The 23,490-nt window shown below is 39.1% G+C and overlaps 2 protein-coding genes across 3 annotated transcripts in view; both read right to left on the bottom strand.

Moving 5' to 3' along the window:
• neto2a (neuropilin (NRP) and tolloid (TLL)-like 2a) overlaps positions 1-17,586 on the bottom strand; it is a 17,686-nt gene extending 100 nt beyond the window's left edge. Inside the window, exons 1-9 of one of the 2 annotated variants that reach the window (XM_079594294.1) lie at positions 17,239-17,586; positions 11,551-11,607; positions 11,052-11,186; positions 9,445-9,693; positions 8,284-8,331; positions 7,848-7,975; positions 6,971-7,199; positions 3,740-3,853; positions 1-2,802 (exon numbers count right to left, since the gene is read on the bottom strand). The exon at positions 1-2,802 is cut by the window's left edge and continues 100 nt beyond it. In XM_079594294.1, coding sequence (XP_079450420.1) covers positions 2,105-2,802; positions 3,740-3,853; positions 6,971-7,199; positions 7,848-7,975; positions 8,284-8,331; positions 9,445-9,693; positions 11,052-11,186; positions 11,551-11,607; positions 17,239-17,248 — 1,668 coding nt within the window. In that variant the 5' untranslated portion in view covers positions 17,249-17,586 and the 3' untranslated portion in view covers positions 1-2,104. The remainder of the gene's footprint in view (positions 2,803-3,739; positions 3,854-6,970; positions 7,200-7,847; positions 7,976-8,283; positions 8,332-9,444; positions 9,694-11,051; positions 11,187-11,550; positions 11,608-17,238) is intronic. The other variant, XM_079594295.1, reaches the window with a different exon arrangement.
• Positions 17,587-17,949: 363 nt separating this feature from the next.
• itfg1 (integrin alpha FG-GAP repeat containing 1) overlaps positions 17,950-23,490 on the bottom strand; it is a 135,766-nt gene continuing 130,225 nt past the window's right edge. The window contains exon 18 of the mRNA XM_079594279.1: positions 17,950-19,371. Within this exon, the coding sequence (XP_079450405.1) occupies positions 19,312-19,371 (60 nt within the window). The 3' untranslated portion in view covers positions 17,950-19,311. The remainder of the gene's footprint in view (positions 19,372-23,490) is intronic.

Here is a 23,490-nt window from a genome sequence, read left to right as displayed (position 1 = left end):
ATACAACATATATTGGTTAGAAAATATATTCCAGCTTATTTTTACTTATTTAACAACAAAAAGAATAATTTCTATACAAAAGGTGTAAGCATCATTTACAATTTCCACACTTTATCTGAAGCTTGTAATGATAGGTTGACCCTCCAAAAATGGTATGTTTACAGGTTAAAGAACATATAACATATGTGCTGTGGTCTTTACGGGCCACTGAGACACAATGATAAGTGCACACAGGGAATTTACTTAAAACAAAAGCTAAAAAGCAACTCTTAGAAATCAATGGCAAAATGTATAAATCAGGTCAGTGTTTGTGTATGCTGTGGTGATAGTCGTTCTCGTTCCTCTTAACACCGTGCCTAAAACAAACTCTGAATCCTTTGTCTTCCATGTAAACTTTGGTTGTTGTGCTAAGCAGCTATGACCATGCAAAGCAACTAGCGACAAGACCAAGGGCGTAGGTTTGGTTTGATTTAAAAACATTTTATTTTTATTTTTGCCAAATGGCTTTTTTTTGGTGGTATCATCCACGCATGCAAAGTTGGTTGATAAAATAATAGGCGAGTTATCAATCACTTGTAGGGTAGGCTGTATGATGTATTATATATTATTTAAGCACCAGGAACATTATCAGTTTGACAGAATGTTCTAATTCAAAGTGCCATTGGAACTAACTTTACGTAACATTTTCTATTCTTCTATTGAAATTGTTTATTTCCTACTCCTTAACGGTCCATCAGACTCTTAATGACTTCATCTGTCATCTCTTGGGATATTTGAAGGCCAGGTTCTTCCTATCAGTCATCATTAGAACACATTTTACACACTGATTCTAACTTGACCTAATGAAAATGTTCCATAATTCTTGTGATTGTTTAACCGTAGTATTTATTTCAATAACAGGTGAGACCAGTGATGCCTCATTACCATGCTTAGGCCAATTTTTCTTAATCTATAGCATGTGTTATGAAAGACAGTAGCCTTCATATTTAGAAACTACAACATGCCACAGTTGTAATATAAATCCATAGTGAACAATCTAGACCCCTAACAGATTTTTATTATAAAATACTAAAACAAGTTCTAGAGGAGTTAAAACAAGTCAAAATTTACCATAATAAATAGGCCAACAATAAAATGTGATACATTCTAGTAAAGGTGGTCATGACTCATGAGTAGCTTAAAAAGCTTTCCAATATATATGTGGCTGTTTTAGATCATGTTTGACTTTCTCCATGGCGTTTTAAAGCAGAAAATTCTCAATAGAATTCAATTAGGTTCACATTTTTTCATGATCCCCCGCCCCGCACACTACGCCCCTGGACAAGACTTTTGTCACTTGCTTTGTTGCGTAGCTCTATAGTGCAGTGTCATTGGTCCACACAGCTGCATATTAAACATCACATGTGTTCTGATGCCACATGCCATTTTTGTTTTCAATGGAGGAAAACCGGTCTTATCCGGTCTGGTTTAGGCACGGTGTGAACAGCACCTTTAATGATAACATTATTAGCATCCACACCAACGGGCGACAACGTTCTGTTTATTATAAGCACGTGCTGCAGTTATTTCATCTGCTGCTTTAAATGCTCTTTAAATTTGAGTGGATTTTGATTGGCAGTCAATGCTTTATTGTTCATTAGCAAAAAAATATCGTTCCTCTGTGTCATTAACGTTAAAGCTGTGGTGTTGACTTCACTATTCTCGTAGAATTAGGATGCATTGCTTATTAAAACGTTATCGTTATAGCCCTTGGTGTGAACGGCTCTTAAGGATACAGCAGGGGTTTGTTTTGACCACAAGATGACTTCAGTTCATAATAATGACAGTTATCTTCGTTTGAGTTCATAATTTGAGTTATCCGCAGCATCAAATGATGCAAAATGTTAATGTCAAGCAACAACACAAAACCTACATACTGTTTATCTTCCGGTTTAAATTTACATAGATTAAAATAGCCAGCCACGTGTCTTCTCATCTGTCTGTCCGTGTACAGTCCGTTCACTCCGTGCTTGTCTATATGGCACTGGAGCCCGTGCATGAAAAACAGCAATGCAGGACAAAGTCGGTGGTGGCGGTCAGGGGGGTCTCGTTCTCCCTCGCCATCTCAGAAGTCCATAGATATGGAGCGCTGTCCCGGGTCCACCACGGTGGTGGCGTTGGGACGAGCGTTGCCATGGTTACGGATGGTAATGCTCCCGCAGCCGCTTCCGATGCTGCCAGCAGCCCCTCCTACGCTCCCACCCCTCACGTAGATTTCACAGGGGATCTCCTCCATCACGCGGTCCTCGATCACCTGCTCGGCGCAGTCGTGAGTCTGTTTGTAGCCGTAGCAGCTCTTCTTGTAGGTGCCGGTGTTGCTGCTGTTGAAGGTCTTCATGGGAGGTGGCTTGGAGAAATCGTTGTGGTAAGAGAGCTCCATTGAGCTGAGCGTGGTGCGGCTCTGCTTCATGCTGCCGCCCGAGGAGGCCTGCGCACCACAGTGGTGCTCGTGGATGCAACGGGACATGGTGGAGGAGCGCCGCAGCTTATGGTAGCCGTCCAGCTCATCCGACAGCTCGGCCAGGTCTGTCGACAGCTCCTTGTCGCGGAGGGAAAACAGCTCATAGTTGGGGGGATCGAAGACTTCTTGGAAGCCGCCTTTGTTGAAGACCGCCGGCCGACGGGCCACTACCTTCTTACGGGGTTGCTTCATTTGCACCAGGATGGAGATGATGAGCAAGACCAGAACCACACCAGCCGAGATGCCGATAACCGTGCCATGCGTCTTGGTGATTTGGTGAAAGAGTCCCTTGGACTTACTCTCTGAGGTGGACATAAAAAGAGTTTTTAGTCAAATAAACTTTAAACTATAAAGAGACATATAAGAGTCGAGTCAAAATCTATTTAAATAGCACATTTAAAAGCAGCAGAAGTTGGTTCATATTCAGAATTGTTTTTCTAAATGAAGAAATTACATTTGACCCAAGTTTGCTGCCCAAAGTGAATGTGTGGACAAAGAAAATGCCACAAAATACTATATAAAATATGCTTTGTCTATTTATAGTTGTACACAACAACAAACATACAGCCAGCAACCGGTCAAAAAGAATCGTTCAAAAAAGTTGAGTCAGCAAGGATGCATTTATCAATAAAGATATTTAAAATGTTAAAAGAATATTTTGAATAAACGCTGTTCTTTTTAACTGTCTATTCATCAAAGAATCCTAAAAAAATGAGTCACCGTTTCCACAAAAAATATTAAGTAGCACAACTGTTTTCAACATTGATAATGTTTCTTGAGCATCAAATCAGTATATTGATTTCTGAAGGATCATTTGACACTGAAGACTGGAGTAATCAGCTTTGCAATTACAGGAATAAATTACATTTAAAAAATATATGAAAATAGAAAATGGTTATTTTCAACTGTAATAAAATTTCACAAAATTTCTTTTTTACTGTATTTTTTTATCAAATAAATGCAGCCTTGGAGAACATAAGGACATTTTCTAAAAAATATTAAAAATCGCACTGATCCCAAACTTTTGAACCGTGGTGTATACATTGAAAAATCATTTTTGAATAGTACAGAAGTTGCAACAAATTATATTTTAATAAAAAACAAACAAACACATTAAATATTGTTATAAAAATACAATGGTTTTGTTTAGAGAAGAACAGCACTTGAAATGGAGATCGGTCCCGTTCGAGGTGGTAGCGGACTGAGGCAACAGGAGCTGGTGTTTGTGCAGTAACTCACCCTTGCAGTGGTTCTCATCCCAGGGGTAGACGCAGTTCTGAACGCCGTTGCACACCAGTGAGTTGTTGATGCACATGTTGCTGTGACAGAAAAAGGTGCTGCTGGAACAGGGAGCTGAAAAACAGAACAGATAAAGAAGATGAAATCTCTCAAAAAGAAGGCAACAGCAGCTCTTTATTCTCATTGCAGGGCGTCAGCGGCCGTCTGCAGAAATGTGCGCCTCATGCCTGTGCCACAGGCTGTGTAGCGGGTGTTGAGCACAACACTATAAATCAAATCCAACAGCCATCACAAAGCCCATCTGGCCAAGTTGCCATGAAGCTCTTGACTGAACGAACGCTTAGCATGCTAGTCAGAGCGGAGGGTAACGAAGAATGGAAAGAGAAGGAGGGGGAGATAAGCTTGTAATTGAAGGTGAGTGCTGATCTCTGGGGATGAATCCTCCAGGCTGTGTCTGCAAACCCTGACACTCATCTCCTCATCGTGTCTCTCTCTTCTAGCGGCACAGCCTCATCCCTCGGCCTCCATTTTATAACCAAAAACCCAACCACTACATTAGTGTCCTCATTGCAACTGCAATGCTACAGCTTGAGTGGGGAGGGAAAAATCTCGTCCAGTTTATGTGACTAAGTGCTTCGGACACAGGATTGAAGAGGTTGCAACTTTCATTGGCAGCAGTTCCAGGCTCCCAATACACTGATACTGTGCTCATTTCCAAAATTGTAAGACATTTCTTGCCATCCAACAATGGCCACTAACGACTACCAAAATCAGTACCAAAATGTTCCTTACAAGATGTAAAAAAAAAATATCGCGGTTTCCACAAAACATAACACACACTAAGCAGCACAGCTGTTTTCAACATTGATAATAATAACAATAAATGTTTCTTGAGCATCAAATCAGCATAGAATGATTTCTGAAGGATCATGTGATGTGACACAGGAGACTGAAGTAAAGAAGCGTTGCCATCAAAGCTTATATTACAATAGAAAACAGTTATTTTAAATTGTAATAATATTTCACAATATTACTGTTTTTACTGTGTATTTTATCAAATAAATGCAGCCTTGGTGAGCATAAGAGACTTCTTTCAAAAACATGAATAAATCTTACTGACCCCGAACTTCTGAACTGATGTATTTGTGGCGCTTGGCCTGGCTCACAAACCCTGGCGTACTGTGGTGCAGAAAGCTTGTATGATATTTTGAAAAGCGCAGTGGAAAAGAAGAAAGTGAAAGTGTTGCTCAATGCCAAGATGGTCGTGAAGGCATTAAATGAATCAACTAATCCAAACACAACTTGGCTGTGTCAATCTATTCACAGCGCTGCAAGGCTTTCAACAGTTCTACAAACACTGTGATGAAAATCATTTGCATTTGCCACTGCTTTTGCACAGTGAGCAAGATTAATATTCAGAAGGAGTTGACATTGAATGCTGCAATTAATTCCTCTGATTATTCTGGCATTTATTTAAAGTATTACAGACTAGAGGAAAAATATCTGTTTGCTCCATGGTAATTTTCCACAATTTGCATACAACCTTTAAGCAGCCACCGTCCTGAAAAGCAAAAGGAATTTTTTTTTCGATATATCGTCCATACCCACCATCTAATTCATGAAGTAAAGCTTCATTTAGCGTTTTCTTTCTTTTCGGCAGCAGATAACTTTCAATTTTCCATCATGACTGACCCATTAGCATGAGAAATGTGCAACACTATAGCCCTGTTATTTGATTTCCTACGCAAAGGTTGGACGAGTAATTGGCTTTTTGATATTACTTCTTTCTACAGAGATTGCTTTAATTAACTTCACACTTTTAAATGGACAATTTTTAAATGACAAAACAGGTTAGAGTCAGTTCCCATGGACCATAGCGTATTTCAGTCTATTACTCAACATCTTTATTCTGACATTTCGAGCAATGTTTCTGATGAACTTACATGCTTGAAAAAAGCTGATTTCCATTTCTGCATGATACATTTATATTGAATTAAAAGGTGGAATGTCTCTGGATATAGACGTTGAAGACTATGAGTGTTGACGGTTAACAATATTTCATCCCAGTGCGTGTAGCAGTTAAATAGAGATGTACAGCAGCATTTTCTCGTAGTATATTAAGTTTTTATGTTAATGGCATTTAAATCATAATGAAATTTGGCACATTATAATCTGGGGAGCTGTCCTGCTCTCTTTGTTTTTCGTGCTGTTTTCATACTGCGGTTAGCAGAAGACTTGCAATCCTGGAAAGGCAGACTCTGCCTAAAGCACATAACAAAATGAAATATAAATGATGTTTCTACCCAGCCTGCTGGCTTTAACTTTTTTTTTTTTTTGCTAGCTGACGAGGCACAGACTTCTCCACAGGTCAAATCCATCCATACTAACTTTCTAGCAGCATGAAAGCCACTGATTTGCCCAGGAAATATGGGATTTTTTATTATTATAACTCTCTCAATTCAATGGTACAAGTGGCCATTTATAGTCTTCACTACGTTTTAATGATTTGTATATTGTTAGATACTCACTTTGTCTATGTCATTCTGTATTAGTAACCAATATTGTACATCCATCCTGTTGTAAATTGAACTCTTTCAATTCCTGATTGTTTTTTTCCAGTGTTTTTTGTTTTGTTTAAAACTTGCCAGCCCCCGCCAGCGTTTTTGATCATTTCCACAAAAATTTCATGGCCCCCAGAATATTTTGCTGTATGAATATCTGAATATGCAATATATTAAAATAAAAATGAAACCATCTGCTTTAAAAAAAAATAAAAAAATCTGTTTTATTCTAGCTTTTTACTAGTTTTTTTTAACCAACACTTGAATATGGGTAAGTTTCATAAAAAAAGAAACATTTTGAGCAAAAAGCTGAAAAAAATCACGAAAATCGGGATCGGATTCAGAACAATGATCAAAACATTAATGGAGTAAATTGAGTTCATCAACACCCCTAATGCTAGCACATTCCTGGGTTCAACATTTCATTCAGCAACATTAGCCAGTTTTGATTTATATGCTGTTTAATGTTGGTGAAGGCATTTTTTTTATATGCATATGATTACATATCATATCGCTTGTTTCTGCAACTTCTTCGCATGTGCTTTGATCAGGAGATTCAGTAATTTTTCAGAAGATGTGTCATAGCGCCTCATTACAGTAAAAACACAAAAGCCCAGAGAATTCCGTGTTTTGCGGGGAAAGAGTTAGCATTAAGAACGTCTATACTCACGATCCACAAATGAGGTGAAGAGCATGCGGAAACGGCTGAGTCTGCTGCTCTCATCGGCCCACATGCGCACGACGCCCACGCCAGTATCCAGCATCACGTCATTGGCCACCGTGCTGCAGAACTTGGCTTTCAGGTTCTCAATGGCGCTGCTGCCGTCATACACGGCCACAAAGTTCTTCTTGCACTCGTTCGAGTGCTCCATCTGGTACTCAAGGAAGCGAAGGTATATCTGCAGGGAAGAAGCAACCTTTAAGTGCGTCAGCTAGATTCTGCAAAATGCTGACTCGAACAGGACAAGAAAGAATACAACGATTTGCAAAGAAGAAATTTTGAGCAGAATGGAAAATACACAGAGTCTGACACAGAGTGAACTGACCTGATCTATGGGGACTGCTTGCTTACCAAGAACAACAAAAAAAAGCTCCTGGCTATGTTTTCTTAAAGACACAGGCATAAAATGATTCTCAAAAAAAGTTGCTCCTCACAACTCTAATGACTTATCTTTATGCTTTGTAATCATTCACTCTTCTGCCAAGTTCTTCAGGGATGTTTTTTTAGCCTGCTAAGTGTTCCGGTCTGCTTAGTGCAGGTAAGCGTGTAATCCCTGGGCCATCTTAATGCCGTTTTTCTCCCTCAGTCTTATTCCTAGTACTTGCTGATTCGGCTCTACCGACATTTCTGCATCATTGGACTAATACTTGCTGCTGCTGCATTGCTAATTTGAGCTCTCCTTGAAAAGTTTTCTCAGCAGAAAAAAGGGTCGGGGAGCCTGATGGCCTCCTGCCTCTCGTCAGGTCTAAGGTGCTCATATATCTGCCCGTGGCAGAAGAGCAGGGTCATCTGATTTGATGAAGTAAGGAGGAGCCAAGTGGGTCACCTTGGACTGAGGGAGGGCACGGATGGTCCAGATGCAGTCCAGCGCGTCTCCATTTTTTATCTTATCCTCTTCGTCCACCTGACTGGAGCGGATGACTCCGTCTGAACCACTGATCTCAAACTGGCAATCTGCCGCAGGAAAAGGTTGGAATTGGAAGCAAGAAAATACAGTGAAGAGAGAAGTTAGGAAAACAGAAAACCTAAAGTGGCACCAGCAAAAAGAAGCATTGACTGCAAATTGAAGGCAAATATAGTTTTTTGTTGTTGTTGGAGAAAACAGAAATGGAAAGTCTGACAAGAGGCACAAGATAGGCAGCATATAAGCCCAACAGAGAGAGGGAGTAGTGGAGGATGTCAGTGGCAGATAGCCTGCCGCAGAGAATAGAAAGCACTTCAGATGGAATTGAAGTGGGGGGTGAAAATATTGAGGGGCTTACCTGGAATTGGATTTAACAATCCACCAACGTGCAAATGAAAATCTGGGTCTGAAATGATAAGACAGATATCGCATTACCCAGATTGCACACCCTGGAAATCCCATGCTCCAAACATGCAATAAAATCCAGTTTAAGAGAGCCGAGGGTGCTGCGGTGCAAAGATCTGCCGTTTGATCTAATAGGCGGCATTTAGTGTTTCTCTTATTTGACCTTAAACACACAGAACATCTGAAACTCTTAAATATACTGCATCTGAACAGGATCTTGCCCAGAATTTTAATGCCTAAAAGTGAATCAAGTAGAAGTATTTGTATTCAAAATCAAAGGACAGCGCAACCTCAACAGCAAGCTTGCATGGATATTTCCTACACTGAAAACATGTTAACCTAAAAATTGTAATATAATCTCAAAATTAATAGACTTTATTTAAGCAAAAAGTAACATCAATGAATCAACCTAAATTACACCATCAGGTAGAAATAGTTTGTTAAGGCAACACTTTGCAGGTTTCCACAGTGGCCATGAATTGAAAAATACTTATCAGAAGTTGGCCACTGAAAATGATTACAAGCTTGATTGTTGAGAAATCTAATTTACACGAGAAGGATGATCACATTTATATCTGAAGGTAATTAATCTGCATGGAATTGAAGCTAAATCTCAAAGTGCAGCCTTTACTGAATACAAAGTCCTGTTTGTGTGTTTATCACTGCGTGTAGAACATACATCAAGTGCGGCAGACAGATAAACAGTGTGAAACAGGTGAGCAAGGACTCTTTACAAGGTCCAGAGCATCAAGGCTATCTATTTCAATTCAGAATGCATTTGGCTATCAAGTTCAAATATACAAAACTTCCTGCTTTCACTGTCCGGGTTGGTGAACGTGATTTCACCATGTAAAACATGTTCCTGGATCAACATCAGATTTTAGGGATAGGTTTACAGTTTATGTCAAGTTTAGGCTTACAACAAGGGTTAGGGGCTTCTATACCATTCTTATTCGACAATCATTTCTCTCTGATTCCAGGGATGAATTATGGGTAGGTGTGGATTTAGGGGTAGGGATAGGTTTAAGGTTTATGGACAGGAATGTTGTTCCAGGATCAACAAGAGATACTTGTTCCAGGATCACGCCATAATCACAGTGAGCGTCAGGGTTACCTGCTATAAAAGTGTATTTGACACGGAAGCCTAAGCCTTCGAGCTCCTCGTCACTGATGAATTTGATCCACATGAAGCGGCCCGTGGAGGTGACCACACCTGGACTCTTTGGCCCACAGAAGCGATCAATAATAGGGGAGAAACCAAAGGGACCATCCCTTATCTCAATGTGGTCAAAGCGGCACTCGAAGGATGGCTCGATATAGTACGTTTTGTCAAAGGCCAGCTGAATTCTCTGCCGAGGGAGAGCTGTGGGAGAGAGGGAATCGAGAATGAAAGAGCAAACATTATATTTCGTTATATAAACTGTAGAGTATGTGACACTGTAACCTGTGCGGGAGGAACCCATTGCCTATTCCTGAAAATGAGAAATTCAATAATACTACATTGTTCAATTGTAATAATACGCCAGTCACACACACACACACACACACACACACACACACACACACACACACATGAACAATACAGATGTCACATCCACATTATATCCCGTGTCCTCATTATGAACACAGTCTACTACAAATGAAGATAAACTCTTTTTCATAACCCTGTTGAAAGACCTTGATAGACCATTACATTCCAATGCACATTTCATTTGAATTAATTTTGTTTTGTTAAGACGAAAACAGAAATGTCCACAGTAATCTCAAATTTGTGATGTACAATAAATGCGCTAACATGTAGTACAATGGAAATAACCACTATCCACTAACTAAATTTGAATTTAGGTCACCTGCTTGAGGCACAACAACCATAATCATATCAGTCTCTGAAACAAATAACCAATGTCACTGCTGATTTAGGTTTGTTCAGCTGTATTTTCTGCAGCTTGCATTAAAACCACAGACTCTGCACAATATACAGTCATTTACCAAGGAAAAAAAATAGTCTTTCTGTTCTGCATGTAAACGTATAGAAATATGCATAGGATTATTTAAATAAGTTACTCTTATGGATGATTTGGGCCATTGGTTAACGTGGAAGCTTAATTAAACCTTGACTAAACCATGTACATTTCGTTCTACATCCCATTCAAGTGTTTGTTAAAATGTTCATACTTTAGCCAAGTTATCTTATTTGTTGGTCTGAAGAGGCAGTAAGCAGCAAAGGTCAAAAGTGTTCATGCAGCCGATAGAAGCCCTGTTTATTTATTCTACAAAATAAATAAAAATTATGCAATAAATAAATGATTATTACACTGATCTCACAATGGCTTAATAGCTCATTAAAAATGATGGTTTAAAGATTTGAATACATGACATTCTGTCAGATTGTTTTTGAATATATTTGCTTCGTCCACAGGGGGCGCTCTTGCACTGCTTGAAATACTGTTATGCCAGTGCTAAAGTCTGTTATTCACACTTGTATAGTTATATGCACTAGCAGATATGATGTTGTTAAGAGAGTATAATTAACGGTTGCATATACCATAAAGAGAAGAGAAGACGTTCCTAGAGGCAAAATATAACACTCCTATATTAGTAAACATTGTTAACTTGAGGGAGACATCAATCACATTGTCATTAACAGCTCCTGTCAGTCTGACATCTAACAGCTGAAGAATAGCCGGAGAAACTTCTTTCATTTGCTTTTAGGGAGGTTACCTTCTAGGATGTACACACACTCCTTGTTGGGTGGATAGGAGTTAGGATAGTTAGGAGATGTAAACAGCCCTCCATTGATATTCCGGGTCCACTGGCCGCACTGCTCAGCGTTTGATAGAGATTCGCCCGCATTCTCTGTGAGAAAAGATATGTGAAAGGAAAAGGAACTAAAATACAGCTAAGATTAGCAATAACTGAAGTCAGTATTTTGCAGATGGTAACAGTTCACTGTCATTAACAGTTGCTTGAATAGTCATTGACTATACTGATTTGACAAATTAATTTTAAGCTTACAAAGAACCCTAGGCTCACTCTTTTACATTTTTAAAGTTTAAACATTCTACATTTACTGGCCAGTTTCCCCACAAACTGCTAATAAATTGAAAGCAGAATAAGCTGTAAAGGAACCCTCTGCAGGCCCAGTGCAAAAGAAATGTGTACAGATAGGACTGTCACAGTTGACAATTCAGATATGAGTGTGATAATGTGTGAGTAATACCTTTAATTTTCTGCGCCAGGGCAAATCCCTCTTCTATTACAATGAGGAGAACCCAGGCTGGAAACAAGAGTGAGCAAGAGCATGTCAAATGTTAGCAGACAAAAGTAGGGCATGTGACATCACATTTAGCCACAATTATGTCCTTCATCTGACACTGTGCTCAGAACAACCGTATACAACACTGGGAAATACTGTATCAGTACTGCGAAACGCCCAGTCGACTCCTGAAGTATTCTGCTGTCGGGCCAGGAAACTCGGGATTCAGACGAATGTGATGTTGGTGAGAACCTTAAAAACTACAGTGGCACATAATCTATAAATCTTTTCTGACTGATCCAGTCTTGTCTCTCTCTGTCTGAAAACGTCTGCCCAAAGCCAGCCCTGATTCATTGTGCGGACTGCGGAGGCAGAGGCCAGGGGTGACGTGGGCACACAGACATGAGCACATTGATCACCCCAAACTCCTCGATTACTCTCCAAGCCTCGCATCAGGACAGGAATAAATCTAGCAGACTGATCAGCTGTTCAAGATCCTTGTCATGTCATAACCCATCTTGCACTTGATGCCCATCTCTGACATAAGGCCAGATGCTCCAAGATACCCTGCCTTGCAAATTTGTAATTAAGTGACAAAGTATCATGCACAGCTACATTGTTGATTTAATTATGATGCAATATTAATTTATTTCCTTCTGGATTGTGTGAGAATTCATTATCCAGACAGCAAAATAAAGCAATGAGCCATCTCAAGTGTGTGTTTATAGTTGTTGGTCACTGAATTGGCACTGAGAATGTAGGAAAACCCAACACTTTCAGACCAATCATTAGCCATTCATTCAGTATGATAAGATCCAGCTGAAGACAGCCACAAGGACATTATGTCAAGAGCAGCGTGCCTCAGCGTTCATCCGCTACACATTTAACAGCAAGTGTGCAAATTAAACCAAATGGACCCTTTTCACATTTCCAGGGTTCTCGTGAGCGAAAGTTGTCATATATTGGTAAACTTCTACACTAGTGAATGGGGGAGAATATAGCAAATATGAAAAAACATTGTTTCCACAAAAAAATAAAGAGTTTGATTCTGGCAGTCAGACGGAAGATTACAAATTTACAGCAATCTAAAAATGTATGATTTTTTAAAATGAAATTTGCTAGATGTAGGCTACTGTGTTAATAATGACTGTGGAAATGCGTCATCAAAGTCTGTGAAAGTCTTTGTCCGTAACTGTCTGTTACTCATTTCAAGGGGAGCAGTCTGTTTGACAGGTTTATCTTGCAAAATCAGAATTGTCTTTTGGCGCCCCAGCATCGTTAGATGATCGTCAAGACATTTTAATTTGTGTGATATATATGTGATGTGTAAATCTATAAGTAATAAAAGCAATGACAGTAGGCCTTCTTATGTCAATGCAGTGTCCGACACTGACTGCTAACCAGGAACACGCTACGTCTGTTCCCGAGCGTTTCGAAGGCTGCGCCCACTGGAGGTGGCATCTGCCGGCTGCATACGTCATTGAGACGGTCTCATTTCAGAAAAGTAACCTCCATTAAAAAAAAGTAGTTTTGTCACGCTACTGGAATTTCTAACTGTGATACGATACCTTGAAAAATCTCAATATTTGATATCATGGGGAAAAACTGCCATATAGATATTTTTATATGATCTCATAATTGTTTTTCTCCAACCATTGAAATTCTAGTCATCAATATTTTCATGCTTAAAAAGTACACAACACATTGTAACAGTAATCTATGAATCATGTGGATTGATCCAAGTCTTCTGAATAGACACAATCACTTCATATAATGAACATTTTAATTTAGGCTTTTATTCACATATAAACATTTATCAGTTAGCCTACAATTGTGTCACCTAAATGTTTGCTCACTTAATGTATTTGTGTTTTTACAATGGGGCAATTTTGTTACAATAGCTCACACACAGCACAAGGGAGCTTTTTACTTAAAAAGACAAGCAAATAGTCAGTAATAATATGAGAACAAATAAATAAATTACGTGTAGGCTAGTAGCAAAAATAAATACAAAAGAACAACGATACAAATGAAATAAACAATGCTTAAAGTTTTTCAGGTGGGTCTAACAGTAGTATTTAGGTAAAAACACTACAGAAAAGGAATAAAGTAATCAAATGTAAAATAATGTATAGTCTTCATTGCAAAAAAATAAATACAGATGAATTCCTACAATTAAAGCTACAAAAGATATTCAGATCAGTAAGTAATGTTATCTGTGTTTTGTTGTTTGATTAACATTAATGAAAGGGCTAATTTTTAGGCTGCTGTCCCTTTAAGAGTGAACACAAGGATCTAATGTACAGATACACATGCGTTTTCTTTCTTAACTGTTTACGTTCACTTAAGACATAACCGACTGTGCTTACGAGAATACTCGGCAAGATGGGCACTTTGACATAAGTTTGTGTGTATTTGACCGTTCAAGCGCAATAATCCATGAAAAAGAACTCAATTTGGGTACTTTGGGTGTGAGCGTGACACTTGCGGGAATTAGTAAAATGCCGAAATTCATGCCCTGTAACACCGAAACTTTTCAAGCGGATCGAATGAGATGAGTGAGTGGAGGCAGGTGTGTGTCAACTCCCTCTCGGAGAGAAGAGAGAGCGTGAAAGCGCAGCAGCTACTGGTGTATCAAATATTGATACTGCGGGAAATTAGTATTGGAACGTTTCAGATATTTTAGTATCAATATGCATCTAAAAATCTATATTTTTGACAACTATTTCAAAGTAAGAAAGAAAGTATAATTTAGGTCTCACAAGGAAAAACAGTACATTTTATAATGGTTACTTTTCTGAAATGTGTCTAGACGATAAATACGACATTCAGAGGGCACAGTCTTCGAAATGAACGAAAACTTTACTACTTTACTGAAAAAAAAGTTGCTGTTTGGATTTAAAAAGGCAAATGTTTAATAGTCAGTGATTGGATCATTATTGCAGTGATTAATTATGTTAGCATGTTATATGTTTGGCAACAGTTCTTCTAACCCTAATTGATGGAGTGTGTAGCTTTTCATTTCTTAAACAACCATGTAGGATACATCATATTCCAGGATGACAATGTCAAGATTAATCAGGCTCAAATTGTGAAAGAATGGTTGGGAGGAAGCATGAATAATCTCACCTCCGAGTTCAGGCCTTAAATTCATTGAAAGTCTTTAGTATGTGCTGGAGTAGACTTAACAGAGTGATTGACTCTTGCATTGCCATTACAAGATCTTGACCAAAAACTGATGCACCTCTTGATGGAAATACATGTTGTAATGTTATTTCCATCAAGAGGTGCATCAGTTTTTGCTTTTTGGTCAAGATCTTGTATTGACAATGCAAGAGTCCATCACTCTGTAAAGTCTACTCCAGCACATCACATTTGTTTTTGTTTTTTGTTGGGCAGTGTATATTTGTGAATATATGCAAATAAATATGGGAATAGGGGATCCCCATTGGGATTTCAAATGCACATTTTTAATGCAAATATCGTTTCAACTGGGTTTTCAAACATTTCTGTGACTAAAAAAGTCAGGCTGCCTATTTTGACCTGACAAGGAAGGAACCATAGCAACACACATGGTTCATTATGCATTAGAATCCTCATAGGAGGGAACACTGTTATTATTTATAATGTGATTATACTAGCCTATACATTTATATTTGATATATACTTAAAAATGTATATCACAAAAAACAAAAGTGTTTGGATGAAGAAAAATAAAAAGACATTTGGGTAACTGTGAGGGGCGCAAAACAACAGCTTAGTGTCAATTCCTACTACTTTCTACGATTAATTTGCTATAACTAAAAATTTACATTTAAAAAGCACATTTGGCTAAGAAAAGTAAAAAACGACAATCTCCGTATGTTTCAGTCTTAAAAGATTAAGAGATTTCAGAGTCACACCACGTGTAAGATGAACTTAAGTTATCTCTCTTAGGATCGATTATCTTCTGTGATGTATATTATGAGATCAACCAGGGATCTTTTTACATAGCACACAACGCGAAGATAAACGCAATGCATAATGGAAGTTTTAGAGCTGAATTAAATCGAGTTTTGTCCTCAAAATGGGGAGGGCAATAGTGGCTCCACATCTCACGTAGGATCCGATTTTCTGCATGAATTGTCTTGCGCGCTGTCTGGTTTCAAATGAACACACATCTGGGATGAGCCCCATGGGACGAAGCGGTAAAATGTTACGAGGCCTGTATCCTATTTGAGCAGTGTGTCCATAAAAAAAAAAAAAAAAAACAGATCTCTCCACGAAGTGGGAAAAACTTTATTCTCACTTGATTATAACTCATCAAACAGATTCAGCTATTTTCAACTAAATATGAACTATTAATGTCATTTGAATTCCAAAGTTAATTAAAGAGAGGTGTCAAAGATGTACCCGCCGCATCACTCAGGAGGACTATAAATGCCCCGAACTACTCATACTTATGCCAATGCCAAGTACTGTGTTTCTCTTCCATTTCTTTACAAATGCGGACTTTTTTCCTTCAGTTTGTAATTTTGACTAACTCAAGGCCACACTCAAAAAAATAAATGAATAATAATAAAATAAACAGTTGCATTAAGTCTCACAGACGCATCTCGCTATATAGGCCTAAGCAAAAGCAGTAGGCTATACAGAGCAAATGCAGAATCAACAATAATTTGGTTGTAATTCAATTATAGAGCAGTTGAGGGAAAATTAATTTAGGTTAGTGTGAAATTTGGCTATCATTTTGCATATTGATATAAAACATAAATTGGTGAGGAGATGACTTATTTTGAACACTTGTTTTTCATCTTCGTGGGTAAGATGTGGTCACATTTTACATGACAGTGAGTGTAGGCTACATATTGCCTTGTGATTGAAAAATGCTTATAGTAGGGCTAGTGAACAACATGTTGCCAAAATAATGATATAATTTGCTATTCTGAAGAGTTCTTGTATTGCTAATTATTTATACTAGGCCTACTAAATCAATTATAGTGATTTGTATAGGCTATTGCTATAATATTAATACATTGATTAGTAATGTAGCCTACATGAACGAACATGCCATAGCATTACCCCGTTTTTTTTTTTTTTTTTTTTTTTGCAGTGGTCTGACTTAATTAGCAAATAGCGAGTTGGATCTCAGTACATTCCCCCATATAGATTTCGTTAAATCTCGCAGACACGGCTCGTGAGTGCTGGGCAGCAGCTCGTGCTCCAGCTGTGGCACGCGGGAGCTGTCACTTCAGCACTCTCGCGCCGCTTCTGCAAATGCCACGCGCTGCACGCGGCGAACTTGCAAGAGACGCTGCAGTAATCTAATGCAACTCGCCTTCTGTTGTGGAACTATACAGCTTTTATACAGCTAACAATGACAAAATAACATTTCCTGTCATACAAATGACCAATAGTTAAATGAATACGAAGCAAATAACGCATAGAGGAATTGATTAGCCAGATTTTCTTGGACAGATATTGCTAATAAACAAAAGCACACCTGTAGGTGGCGACGCGATTTATGGTTATCCCTGAAAAACTTGTCAGACACGGCTCTAAATTGTGAATGTTGAGCTGCATTTGTTGCAGGAGCAACAACCGTACAGGACCAAACTGCGCTGTGTTGTCAGACACGGAAAAAAATAAAAATAAATGTTTGCTGAAACTCACCTCTGTGCATTTCCACTCGCTGTGAATTACCGCTGCGTCTGCCTTCGTGAGCTCTTTAGGCGAGCTTTATCTCTCCATTTTACTAGACCTACAAATCCCAACTTTTCTTCGATCTCGTTAATCCCATTCCTCACGATGTAAAGAAACCACCTTATTCCTTAGGAAGAACGCGCGCATCAAGTCTGCCTGACAAGTTGTAAATGAGTGTATAATCCTGTTGAGAAATGTGCTTTGTAAATCCACATGCAGTGTACGGCCATTCAAATAGGCGTCGCGGAGAGTCCGGGGAGAGACGCGCGTCTGTGGGAGTCTCGGGCTGAACTGAGGTGATCGCACTAAACGAGGCTCATTTGAGCTTCGGGCGCTGCTCGCTTGAATGAGCAGCATGTACGCATGCGCAGTTCGTGACAGTAAGACGCGGAGAGCGCGGTCAAGTTGAGGTGACGTGATTCACCACGGACACAGCATCTAGAGTATTGATTTATTCTATACAATTTACTGTAATGTAGTCTGCTTTTCGACTGAGACGGTTTAGAAACACAACAGCCCTCAGTCATGACTTTATTTAAATCATGTGACGATGGTCTACAGACCTCCATGAACGTATGAACCATGTGAATACAAACGCAGGTTTTTATTTGCTTCCAGAGTACGAGAGGTGATGAATCCATTGCCGATGAGTAGTGAGGACAGAGACGAACACAAAGGTAATAAAGCATTTGGTCATGTTTATTTATACAACATAAAAAAAATACTGACAAACAGCAACCAAAAACATGTTGAGAATGATTAATTAATAATTAAAACAGAGTACAGACACACAACCTGTTGGGACGAATATGCACTTGACCAGAAACGATTAGCAAAAACCATCTGCATGAATTGCATGCTGATTAACATGCAAGTTTGACAATTGATTTTACCTTTGGAAGTGAAACTGCTTAATTAATGTGCATATAGTGCACCATATAAAGGTAAAAGAGATTAGCATATAAATTAATACATTGATCAGAGCACCTGTCAGATATTTACAGCCAAGAACAAAACCCTTCACACTAAACAATCTTCAGTAGCACATAATTAAGTTACAGTGTTTTAAAAACAAGTATAAGAAATAAATAAAACCGCTTAGAAATCAAGGAAAAATACCCAAAGGCATCAGTGACAATGGAAAAAATAACCCAGAGTTAAAGTATCGATAACTGTGCCTAACAATCAGTAAGACAGACACAGTGGGAATTACTAGAATGCAAAATGAAGACAGAACATGAAACAGAAACAGAGCGACCTGATTAATGTGGACTATGGGCAATTAGGGTTGAGGACTTTCTACAGGACCATGTTTACATCCAATGGCAAGTTAATGAATTGAAACAAACTCTGGGGAATCATTTGGAAGTGGTTGGCACTGAGTGTTGATCCTTAAAGCAATACTTTATTGTAATAGAGTGATGCCATTTTTAATAACTCAGTTTTTTTTGGTTCCACACATTTAAATGCCTAATAAAATGAGTTTACAGAGCACACTTTTGTTAACAGGGGCCTCATGTGGTGCTTGGATTCAAAGCGTTTATTTAGTAAAGGGGTTCATTGAAGTGAAATAACTATCACACAGTCACATCCATTCCATACACACACAAACAAATCCATTCCATACACAGACAACTATTTAAGTCCTTCAAAAACAGGTCTGTTTCTGCCCACTTGACATTTACCTGTTACTTCAACAATACAAAGAAAGACTTTTATAGTAACGTGTTTATGCCAAACCAAAGTACAGAAAATGGCACCAAACACTTTTCTTTCTTCTCAATGTGCAAACATCATAATGCGTTTAGAATCATGTAAACAAACTTGACAGAAACGTACCTTTTCTCTTCAGATGTCAACATATGAGGCACATCTCTGTTCAAACTATTTGTATTTTGATGGATTCCTCTGATTTCAGACATTATTAAATGCATAAAAAAATGCTCCAGTGTGAAAAAAGGTGAAAAATAAATTAAATACACCACCGAAATGAAAGCAGACCCGTTCTTCTCTGCGTTTACCCATAATGCTCTCTCCAATTTCTCACATGGCATCAAAATGGAAGCGATGGGCCTCCTGTCTCTTCTCGCGGTCATCTGCTTTCTGTAAGACACAAACATTTAAAGGTTGCTACATTCTGTAACTTCACGGTCTTGATAGCAGGCTGGAATATCTGGGTCTCGCACGTTAACCTTGCCGGTGAGTTGAATGCAAACACAATACAATGCCGTTTGATACATTGGGAGAGGAAAGGACAGACACAGTGAGAGAGAGACAGACAGAGAACTCATTACACACACAATAGCACACTTTACCACAGCGAAATACCTCTGTGTGCGATCACAGATAGAGCCGACACCAGACACTTGCTGCCTGAGACTGATAATAACAACACACACTGCCAAACCTGGAGAGCGAGCATGTGTGTGTGTGTGTGTGTGTATATGCTCAGTGATTATCCTGTCTCGGTGATGGCAAAAAACGATGTCTATTCTCAGCTTGTATGAGTGACTCACGCACAGGGTCCCTCTGTGAGGCACTTGTGAATTGGCTCTCCTGTTCTATAAGGGTCACTTGGGTGTATTTTTAGCTCCAGGTGTGTCGTTTTCCTCCTAGTAACTGCGGAAAGCACCTTGGTCATAGGCAAAATGGCAAATCAGTTAAGGTAAAAAAAAAAGAAAAGTAATGCGCCAGTCTGCCAGACAGATATAAGGAGGTATTACTTTCTTTTTCAAAAGGACTTTATATCTCACAGACCATGCAAAAAGAGCCCGAGGCTTTGACTGAGCGCTGTCAAGCTTTACGCTATCTGCTCAGGAGCCTCTAGATGGTATCTATTTGTAAGATATACTGCTATATGTCGGATTTTTTTTCACGATACGGTGCTGAGTCACATCAACATCACTATTCGCCGGTTTTCATTGGCGTAATTGAGGGTTGCAGCGAAAATGAAGATCCGAGATGCATACCTGCGAGCTCATCCTTATTTCAGGTCCATTTAAGTGTGTTGAGTGAGTCATAGGCCAGTCACAGACTCATTGATTACTCTGTCATGAGTGCTCGACTTAATTACATAGTCAGTGATAAAAATAGCCCGTATGCTCCTTCAAGCTCAGGATTACTAAATAACAGGACTTGTTGCAGTTGCAGCATGTCTGGCCATTTTAGTTCTTCCAGAAGCCGTGTATATGTAACCGTAATGGTCAATTTAATGCAACTTTCCTTGTTTTTTTTTAACACAAGCACAGTAACAATGGAAAGTATATTGTTTCCACACACAATTTTTTCCATCAGACACTTTTGTATTATATTGTGTTATTTGTTGTTGCAGAAATGCAACTTGAATTTCTCTGCCACACATTCGGTTTGACGTGCTCTCCAACTCTCCAAACACACCTCAAGGCGCTGACAAGCTTGCACACACATTATATATATATATATATATATATATAAAAACATATACAGTACAGGTACTAATGAAGCCGTAGGCAACATCTAGTACAGCATTTATAAACTAACCGGCAGACGTTCACATGACCCGCATACATCCGAAGTCGCCCGCATCAAATATTAGACGCAGTTATGTTGCCTGTAAGGCATTTTCATTAAATGACCTTAAAATCATGTTCTCCGTTTATTATTCAATAAACAGATCAATATTACATCATTTATTCAATAAAATTCCAGTGCCTGCTATGCTGTACGCTTGACGCATATTGGTAATATGCTTTTGTTTTGAATACGGATATTAAAGTTGGCATGAAATGGAATTCACCCTATCCATTTTATAAATGATTTTTATTGTAAACAATTCATCCATACATACGCTTTACTTTGTTTACCTCGTATAAAAAAAAAAAAAAAAAAATCCTAACTGGATCTTCTAGTGAAACGACAGACTTCTCTCCGGTGACATGCCAGACTTCTCCAATCAAGGATCATTTTGTCGACACAAACCCACATAAAACGGATGTGGGTTTGGAACATATTTTTTTTGTCTTCCCCTCGAAGAAATCAGGACAGATGTGATCGAAAGTGGACAAAAGAAACGGATTACAACATCATGTGTCTTAATATCATTATCAGTAATAAAAACAGTATATTATATCTTGGTCTTTTTGAGAGATTAAAAATATGATGTAGTTTTTTATTATTAATATAACCCTTCTAAAACAAACTAAAGACAAACCAAACAAAAAACACGAAATGACTGAAAACTCGCCATCATGTCTTAAGTCTCTTCAGGCATTTCTTTAAGAGAGGACGTCTACATCTAGGAAGACATGGTGTGTTCCTGCCCCATGGAGACATGCAAATGATACAGAACACCTCAGTACTTCATGTATCGGTGTCTTTCCTGCGACATTGAGCAGGAAGAGAGGAGCCAGAGGCAAAAAGGAAATACTGCATCTTATCTTCCTCTAATATCGCGCCCCTCCCACTGGGATGCAAATGGAACCGTCCGCAGAAATGGAGCGATCTGATGACTCCTCTCCAAATGCTATTTTCACAGGCACTACAGGTTGCCCTCTCTTATCTGCTAAAGCCACTTCAATTACAAGCTGTCATGGGGGGCAATGAAGATGGAGGGCAGGGACAAAAGAGATAGAAAGAGAGGAACGCTTTGTACATTGGATGTTTAAAGCTGCGTCCGACGAGAACATGCAGTTTCATGGGGGTCACTTGAGTGTGGAAGTCAATCTGTGCACAGGACTGACATTTCCCCCGCTCCACCATGGCACATGCTCATACTTATCCGGAAATTTCATGCACAAACATTTACACAAATGCAGCTTTCAAATCATATCTATGACTAGAAGCAGAGAACGTTTGTGGAGTTGAGCTATATTTGGACTGCGAGAAGCTGCAATAAACGCAGAAAAGGCGAGCGGTAATGTGTTACAGTCTGGTAATGTAGCAACATGCGATAATAGACCACCTGCAGCCTACACAGCTCCCAGTGTCAGTTGTGCAGAGAAAAACAGGGCTGCGTAGCTTCTCAGTCAAGCAGAGGAGAAAGGGCCGCTTCCTGACCTTTTAATAGCTGAATAAGTGAGCAATGCTAATCGTCACCTGAACACGTGCATCGGGAAAGCTCATGCTCCATCAAGCAGTCATCAAGACAAGACAAAAAGCCAAAATACTCCCTCTCTAAACCTTCCTTCAGCCTCTCTCTTCCCTTTTGTCAAATATATAATTGCAGGGCTGAGGAAGAGAGATACGGAGCCAGCATGTTATTTTAATGCAGTGTCAACTCCACTGAAGGTCGTGTATTGGGAAGCGCTTCCCTGAGCAGAGAGCAATTATGGTTTTCAGCGCGCATAATCAGGCACCCACAGCAGATGGCTTTGAGAGGAAGCCAAAACCAGAGGAGCTCTTCGCTCCTTGCACACATGCGTACTCAGAGTGCCACCAGGACAGCCATAATGCCTTTGAATACATGAAGACACACAAGCACTCTTAAAAGAATGAAAAGACAAAAAAAATATGTTCCAATAAACACCCTGCATACACCTGGGTGGTTGAGGGTAGGTGAGTAGGGCCCAGTCAAAATTTTTAAAAAAGATCAAAAAGTTGCTGATTAAAAGATAGTTGTTCATGACCCTGGACAGCATTTTTATCTTTTATTTACGTAAACATTTTTTTTTCTAAAATGCATCGTGCCCATGTGAAGGGGTATCACATTTAAACTTTATCGGCTAAAGAGCCAAGTTTGGTTTGAAGACGAAAAACGTACAAGCACAATGTTCTCTCACCATTCGTTTTTTTTTCCGTTTGCCTTGTGGACATTTGAGCAGAAACAGAAGCTACTGCTCTCGGTGGGTTTTTCCGTCGTCTCCTTTCGCGTTGATGTTTAAATTGCACAAGTTTATTTCGTCCATTACGTCGAAACTTGAAAGATCTGAGAAAGTCAGCTCATACATTTACCCACCCATACACCTTCCCCTCGAAGAAATCAGGACAGATGTGGTAAAAGTGGACAAAAGAGACGGATTACAACACCAGGGGTCTGATGTACAGTATAAATGTTGCGTACGCACAAAAATGGCATTGAAATGTGCGCAAGCAATTTTCCACGCACAAATCAGGATTTATAAAAAATAAACTAGGCGTAAATATGTGTCTAGAGTCTAGACCGTGCGTACGCACTCTTTTACAGTATGTAAGTAAACAGAATGATATAAACTCTGTTTTACATCTGATATACACATTTAGTAAAAT

Source organism: Phoxinus phoxinus, assembly GCF_949152265.1.
Source record: "Phoxinus phoxinus genome assembly, chromosome: 2".
In the NCBI taxonomy this organism is placed as follows: domain Eukaryota; kingdom Metazoa; phylum Chordata; class Actinopteri; order Cypriniformes; family Leuciscidae; genus Phoxinus; species Phoxinus phoxinus.
This window is presented reverse-complemented; position numbering and strand designations above follow the sequence as displayed.